Genomic DNA, 8,972 nt, shown 5'->3' with positions numbered 1-8,972 from the left:
TAATATAGCGTTCCGTCCATTTATTCCTTGAATAATAGTAGTATTGTTTCTGTTTGTCCTTCTGTATAATCCGTTTGTCGGCTTAAGATATCTGCTCGTATGTTCTCTTTGCCCTTCTTATAGCGGATTTCGAAGTTAAATTCCGTAAGGAACTCTGCCTATCGTATTTGTCGTCTATTAAGCTCTTTCGTCGTTATAAAGTATCGCAAGTTCTTATGATCTATATATACTTGTACTAGTTTAATCGTGCTACTAAGGTATAGTTGCCATTCCTTAAAAGCTTCGACAATCGTGAGTAGTTCCTTATTATAGATTAGATAATTAAGATATAGTCTATTAAGCTTCTTTAAAAAGAAGGCTATAGAATATAGCTTTCCTTATCCGTCTCGTTATCCTAATTATCCTCCGATAGCGTAGTCTGAAGCGTCCGTTTCTACCTTAAATGGCTTCTTAGGATCTAGTAGTACTAGTACTAGATCTTTAGTAATGGTATCGTAGATCTATATAAATGCTTACTCATACTATTCTTTCTATTAGAATTTAGCATTCTTCCTAGTGAGTTCGTATAAAGGTTATACGATCGCTCTAAAGTTCCTAATGAATATCTAGTAGAAGTTTACAAATCTAATAAAGCTTCGTACTTCTATAACTAACGTCGGTTGTAACTAATTCTTAATAGCTTTAACCTTTAAAGGTTCTATCCGGATTTATCCTAGGGATATCTTATATCCTAAAAACACCGTTTTCCTAACATGGAATTTGCTCTTTTCCTTGTTAACTAATAGTTTATATATATATAGTATATCTAGCATTGCTTTTACGTACTTCTGGTGTTCGTCTATTGTCTTAGAGAAGATAAGTATATTGTTGTCACGAGTAAGCATATGGACGGCCTGGCAGGCTACAGCCAGGACGCGGGACATTCCGACAGCCAATCACTTGACGAACCAATCGGAAGATTATCACCACCAAGACTAAGGTCTTCACTAGTGATAATAGCATGTCACCATCGACAACGCGGAATTATAAAGTAAAAGAAGAAATAGTACTAGTAATAACTATAGAAGAAGGACAGACAAATTATATATATATATAGCTAGCCAGTCACTTGTTTAGTAGACTCTAAGAGTTTACTAATAGTAATAATCACAATCTTAATACTTATACTAAGTATTGCTAATTACTATAAGAGATAACTCTAGTGTTGTTATAAACCCTTTAGCTTTACCAAATCCCTTAGACAACCTGCCCGCTTGTCCCGCTTAATCTACCTTCGTCTAAACCCTTTTAGAAGAAGTCTAAGCTAGGTTCGTTATACGTTGTTACTACTCCCTTTGTTCTATTATAGTTCAGAACGGAGGTAACTTCGACCTCAATACCGATATAGCTGCCAGCGTCACGGCTAAACAACTGCTTACCTAGCTTAGTTAACTCTAGCAGCGGATCTAGGAGTTAGACTAGAGAGATAAGGCTACTTAAGCTCAAATTAAGGAACTCGAGAATAGCGAAAAGTATTCGTAGAAATTAATTAACAAGGCCTACGCCAAAATTAAGACACTCGAGGCTATCAAAGCAAGCTATATCAAGATCAAACTACCTAGCAAATATAGAGGAACTAAGGAAGATCTTATAGGATTCCTAATAAACCTCTGATCCTATTTCCGGATCAATAACGACACATTTCTAGACAATAAAGCCAAAGTCCTATATATAGCTATAAGACTAGAGGGCAAGGCACTTAGATGGTTCGAGCCTATATAGAACGACTATCTTACTAAGGAAGACAAAGATAACTAAGACGCGTTTATATAGGTAGTCTTTTGGTCCTATGACTGTTTCGAAGAAGAGCTTTAGAAGGTTTTTAGCGATAAAGACAAGAAAATTCATATATAAGAAAGACTTGCCAATCTCTAATAGACCAAGTTAGTAACCTCCTATACTATATAATTTAGACAGGACATATTCAAGTCTTAGCTTAATAACGAGGCATTAATATAATTGTTCTATAACGGCCTAAAGGAAAAGGTTAAAGACAAGCTATATAAGTATGATCGGCCTAAGACTCTAGACAAATATATCGTACAGGCTATTAGAATCAATAATTAGCTTTACGCACAAGAGCAGCAGAAACGAGGTCGAACAAATAGAACTATAGTTAAGGCTAATGACAAGAAAAAGCAGACATACGTCAGTACTTTATATAAGACACACCCTAGAGCTATAGATATAGATACAGCGTAGAAGCAGGACCAGAAGAAGACAACCAAAGACAAGTCTAATATTATCTACTATAACTACGGAAAGAAAGGACACTACAAGCAAGAATGTCAAAGCCTGAAGAAAGAGTAGAAGCTAGTCCCTAGAAAAGAAATTATAGATATCGACGAAACTACTAAGAACGTTATCGAAGTAGTAGTTATAAGCTACGAAGATAAGGATAGTGATACGGACAATCTTAGACACGACGGCAACGGTAAAGACAAACAAGTACTATATTCCGAACTAGTCACTATGAACCTAGAGACAGGTCTCGCTAAATAGGATACGGTAGGAAAGTACGTACTGCCAATTTCGATTCTCCTAGCCTTAGGGCAATAGGGTTTTATAGTTATATAGAGGCGGAATAGATTATAGATAACCGATACCTAAGGAACCGAAAGACCCGGACCTAATGTTCTATTTCTCTAGGAACAAATCGAAGGGTACTATAACGAAGTTTTCCGGCTTAATACGAAACTATATAAATGGGATAAACGTTTGACTTAACTTACCTAGCAGAGTAATAAGATAAGGAACGAGATAAGGGAACTCTAACGTATCGTAGAAACCATCAAAGGAGAACAGCTTATGGTATATAATAGACCTAATAGCTACGCTAAGTGTTTTGACGATTAGCAACTTAGCAATGACGTGCGGAACCTAGAATACTAGTTTATATACGCGAACCATAGGAAGGATAAGCGTATATAGGAAAGCTACTAGAAGAAATACTCCTACCTTAGCATTAGAGTACCTATAGTCTATATATAGTAGGAAGGATTCAGGAAAGAATTCTAATACCTCCTAGGCAACGCCACGTGACTATACCCTTGATACGAGGCATATACGCAAGTGCCCTAGTTCTAATGTATAGCACACGAATGCTAATACTACTTCCGCGACAAATTCGAAAACAATTACTAGCCGACCTAATAAGGAAATAAGGACAAAAGCCTATACCCTATAGAATAGGTCTACGATACAGGAAACAGAGCGGCCGAACTGCTCTAGAAGATCGAAGACTAGAGTCTAGAAGGCATTACGATAGTTCCAAAACGAGCCTAGCCTAGGTACTACGGAACGGGACGAGACATATAGGACTTATGCTAGAGTAACGATTGCCTTTATTATATAGACAAAAAGAAATTGCGAATTCGGGAGCTTTAGATAAAGCTATAGCACATACAACGAAAAGTAGAACGGACCTAATGGTAGGAAGCCGTAAGTACTTGATAGCTTACGGAAATGAGCACAATTGACGAAGCCGCTATTAGCTAAACAACCGAAGAGGTTAGTACTGACCTAGGAAACAGGTTAGGGCCCTTCGAGGGGCCCGGAAACCATTAACGCCCACGTAGCAGCGGGTGGTAGCGTAGTATGGGAGGAACTAGCGTAAGAGACCACTATATCGAGACCTCCCGGCAGAAATATAGGAAATCGCCGCAATCTTTAGACGACAGTGGTAAGATAAGCAACTATAGATAATAGCATAATAGAGATAGTACGAAATGCTCGTATTAGTAGATAGTGGAGCAGAGATAAACCTGATTTCACTGACGCTTATAAATTAGCTATAGATACCCTAGAGAATGAAGCGGAAGTATAGTATAGTCAAAGGACTATTTCTAACGCAATAGGTATATAGAGAGACTAAACTAATTAACATTACTATAGTAAGAAAGACTATAGTAGTTATATTTAGCATTATAGATATAAGCAACAATAAAGATATAATATTAGGGTTACTATAATATAAAGATTATAATCTAGACATTAGCTAGAAGAATAGTAGCTACCTACAACCCTAAATAGAGTTATATTCGACTAGCAAGATAGGGAGCATATAAGGATCGCGAGTAGACAATGCCTAAGGGAAGGCATATCCTACGGATCTACCGTAAGAGACAGGTAGTGGCAAACAGACTACTACAGACTCTAGAAGAAGCGGCAAAACGACATCGACGCTACAACAGGAGGAACGAGCTAAACCGTCGATAGCTGTTCTCTCCGTTAACAAATGTGGAGCATTGTAATTAGAGTAGTAGGTTAAGATAGGAGAAATCGCTAGTATCGCTATAGATAGAATTAAGTTCGTATACTATCAGAGAACCGAGAGACGAGACAAGACTAGGGAAGTACCAAAGGAATACGAAGGATACCTAGCATTCGAACCAAAACATCTAGAAGGACTACCAAAACACGGCCTATAGGATTACGAGATCAAACTTAAGGAAGGAGCACGATTGAAGTTCTTTAAGATTTACTACATAAGCTAAATATAAAATAAAGAAATTAAGCGATATTTAGAGGAGAACCTTTGAAGAGGATATATCTGCCTGTTAACATCGCTAGCAGGCTACCTAATCCTGTTTATGCCTAAGAAGGACAGAAAGCTATAGTTATATGTCGACTATTAGTAACTTAACGAACAGACCGTAAAAAACCGATACCTGTTACTACTAATCTTACGGCTCCGAGATTAGTTAGCAGAAGCCTAATATTTTACGCGTCTTGACTTGCTATCAGCCTATAACTATATAAGGATTAAAGAAGGCAACAAGTAGAAAACAGCCTTTAGGATACCTTATAGCTACTATAAGTACCTTGTCATGCCATTCGGACTTATAAACGTGCTAGTAACGTTCTAAGCTCTGATTAATCAAGCTATCTAACCCTTTCTTGACAAATTTATAGTATATTATCTTGACAACATACTTATCTTCTCCAAGATAATAGACGAACACCGGAAGTACGTAAGAGTAGTACTAGACGTGCTATACATATATAAGCTATCGGTTAACAAGGAAAAAAGCGAATTCTATATTAGGAAGATAGTCTTTTTAGGATACGAAATATCCCTAGGATAAATCTAGATAGAACCTTCAAAGGTTAAAGCTATCAAGGACTAGCTATAACTAACGTTAGTTATAGAAGTATAAAGCTTTATCGGATTTACAAACTTCTACCAGATGTTTATTAGAAACTTCGGAGCGATCGTACGACCCTTATACGAACTTACTTAGAAGAATGCTAAATTCCAATAGGAAGAATAACATGAGCAAGCATTTACGTAAATCCGCGACGCCATTACCGAAGATCTAGTACTAATACTACCAGATCCTAAGAAACCATTTAAGGTAGAAACAGACGCTTCAGACTATGCCATTAGAGGACAATTAGGATAACGAGACAGACAAGGGAAGCTACATCCTATAGCCTTCTTTTCAAAGAAGCTCGACAGACTATATCTTAATTATTCGATCTATAATAAGGAACTACTTGTAATTGTCAAAGCTTTTAAGGAATGGTGACTATACCTTAGTAGTATGATTAAACTAGTATAGGTATATATAGATTATAAGAATTTGTAATACTTTACGACGATAAAGGAACTTAATAGATGACAAATACGATAGGTAGAATTCCTCGTGGAATTTAACTTTAAGATCTACTATAAGAAGGGCAAAGAAAACGTACAAGCAGATATCTTAAGCCAACAAACGGATCATACAAAAGGACAAACGGAAACAATACTACCATTATTCAAGGAACGAATAGATAGGACGCTATATTACGAAACGTAGATACCTATAGAAGATAATCCACTTAACTTGTTCCTAGAATGTTATGTAATCTTTCGAGAAGAAAGGATTAACGAGACATAGTATCAAGCGGCACCCGGACTAGTAGTACCTAACGAAGTAGAAGAAAGAGATAGGAAACTCTGGTACCGAGGCAAAGCGTATATCTATAATAAAGATCAATAGCTACGAATGATTTAAGAACTCTACAAGTCGAAACTCGGAGGACATAAAGGAGTTACGAAGACTGTCACGCAAGTCAAGAAACACTACGACTTTCTATAGTTAATGACAAGAGTTAAGGAAGTCGTACGGAACTACGACATTTGTAATTAAAGCAAGACGGCACGATACAAGCCGTATAGGCTACTTTAGCCACTGCTAATACCTGACAAACTATAGAGCTCGGTTATGATAGACTTTATTACGAAACTACTAGAATCTAAGGATATAGCTATAGGAGTGATCTACGATAGTATTCTCACTATAGCAGATCGCCTGACTAAATAGGTATACTTCTTCCCCTATAAAGAGTCCTAGATAGTAGAACAGTTAGTAGACGTAATCTACCGGCAAGTTATATTAGTATACGCTTAGCTATAAGAATAGATCACCGATAGAGATACTAAGTTTGTATCGAAGTTCTAGCAAGCGTTAATGTAACAATTAGGCATTAATAGCAAACTATTAACGGCATATCACCTGCAGACCGACGGACAAACGGAGCGACTAAACCAAGTCATCAAATAGTATCTCCGTTCTTACATTAACTACTAACAAGACAACTAGGTCATACTATTACTAATAGTACAACTCGCTTATAATATAATACTAACAGAAACGACCAAAGTTATACCATTCTTTACAAACTACAGGTACGAAGCAGACCTAAGGCAAGGACTAGAGGTTATAGTGCCAAGAGCAGCAGTCAAAGCGGAATAAATATATACACTATATAAAAAGCTTAAAAAAGAACTCGAGTTTGTCAAGATTAGAATAAAGAATCACTACGACAAATATAGGCTCGAGGGACCTTGCCTAGAGAGGGGAGACAAAGTCTACCTAACTATATAGAACTTACGAACCAAACGACTAAGCACAAAGCTAGACTTTAGGAAGGTTAGACCCTTTGTTATCAAAGAACGAATTTCGACATCTAACTATCGACTATCATTACCGTTATCTATATAACTACAGACAGATGTTTTTCATATTTTACTTCTCGAACTGGCACCGAAAACCGCCAAGGTCGTTATATATATCGAAGCAGAGGACGAAGAGGAAGAATAGGACGTCGAAGAAATTCTAGATTTATATATCATTAATAGAGAACTATAGTACCTAGTTAAATAGCTTGATTTTAGACTAGAAGATAACTTATAGAAACTAGTTAAGAACCTAAATTACCCTAAGAAACTAGAATAGTTCTACTAGCAAAACCCGGATCGACCAAAGGAAAGCCTAGGACAGAACCAAAGATAGCGCTCTAATTAATAACATCAGTAGCATTACTAATCTCTAACAAGGGCATAGTAGACGCCTCTTGCCACTCTTGCTACTTAACCTCCTCTAACTCGTCTAAGGTCGACAGACTACGTGCCACCATATCGGCACCCTTCTCTACTAAAAACTCCTTCTACTAACGAAGACGCTAGAGCTATATAAGCCTTTCGGACAACTCGCGCTAGGCTTCTTCTAGACGGCATTAGGATTTATCTAGCTTAAGTTCGGTACGACGTTTAGCATCCTTAATATGACGCTGCTCCTAGAGAATGTGATCTATTAGAACGAATATTAGGAATTACACTTAAAAAAAAAAAAAAAAAGAAGAGAAAGAAAGACACGCTTATAGGAAGAAAGCAAGATGCTAGAGCCATTATAAGAACAACCTTAACGGATATAGACTTTATAACGCTTTATACGCGTGATCATCTTACAGATAAGGCTTTACGACATACACTAAGAACAAGGCATTACGATAAAACCGTTCTTAGCGATGTTCTGAGCAAGGGAAGCACGATAACGCGTAGAATACGACTTCCGTTTCTCTATCGGCATTTTGTCAACATAGCGACTACAATACAGAAATAGGAAGAGTGTCATACTCACAAGTAAAGGTATTAGCGCTATTTGAAATGGCCTAAGAGGGCTTTCAGGTCGAAAGCCTTAAAGGAGGGGCATCGTGTCATAAGTAAGCATATAGATGGCCTGGCAGGCTGTAGCTAGGACACGGGACATTCCGATAGCTAATCACTTAACGAACTAATCGGAAGATTATCACCGCCAAGACTAAGGTCTTCACTAGTGATAATAGCATGTCACCGTCGACAACGCGGAATCACGGAGTAAAAGGAGAAATAGTACTAGTAATAACTATAGAAGAAGGACAGATAAATTGTATATATATATAGCTAGCCAGTCACTCGTTCGGTAGACTCTAAGAGTTCATTAGTGGTAATAATCACAATCACAGTACTTATACCAAGTATTGCTGATTACTATGAGAGACAACTCTAGTGTTATTGTGAACCCTTTGGCTTCACCGAATCCCTTAGACGACCTGCCCGCTTGTCCCGCTCAATCTACCTTCGTCTGAACCCTTTTAGAAGAAGTCTGAGCTAGGTTTGTCACAATTGTCGAGATAATATACCGTAAATTTATTAAGAAAGGGTTGGATAGCTTGATTAATTAGGGCTTAGAACGTTGCTGGCGCGTTTATAAGTCCGAATAGCATGACGAGGTACTTATAGTAGCTATAGGGTATCCTAAAGGCCGTTTTCCACTTATTGCCTTCTTTAATCTATATATAGTTATAGGCCGATAGCAAGTTAAGATATATAAAATATTAGGCTCCTGCTAACTGATCTTGGAGCTATAAGATTAGCGGTAATAGGTATCGGTTTTTCACGGTCTATTTATTAAGTTACTAATAGTCGATATATAACTATAGCTTTCCGTCTTTCTTAGGTATAAACAGGATTAGGTAGCCTACTAGCAATATCAATAGGTAGATATATTCTCTTTAAAAGTTCTCCTCCAAATATCGCTTAAGTTTTTCGTTTTAAGTCTAGCTTATATAATAGATCTTAAAGAACTTTAGTTATACTCCTTCCTTAAGCTTGATCTCGTAAT

At 37.2% G+C, this 8,972-nt stretch overlaps 1 protein-coding gene across 1 annotated transcript; it reads right to left on the bottom strand.

Moving 5' to 3' along the window:
• Window positions 1-707: 707 nt before the first annotated feature.
• Window positions 708-884, bottom strand: MYCTH_2058599 (uncharacterized protein; the record flags this gene model as incomplete). The annotated part of the gene is made up of 1 exon (XM_003662355.1): window positions 708-884. The coding sequence occupies one exon, from the start codon at window positions 882-884 to the stop codon at window positions 708-710; it is 177 nt and encodes a 58-aa protein (XP_003662403.1).
• Between the last annotated feature and the right edge of the window lie 8,088 nt (window positions 885-8,972).

This window comes from Thermothelomyces thermophilus, chromosome 2, assembly GCF_000226095.1.
Source record: "Thermothelomyces thermophilus ATCC 42464 chromosome 2, complete sequence".
Classification (NCBI taxonomy): Eukaryota; Fungi; Ascomycota; class Sordariomycetes; order Sordariales; family Chaetomiaceae; genus Thermothelomyces; species Thermothelomyces thermophilus.
This window is presented reverse-complemented; position numbering and strand designations above follow the sequence as displayed.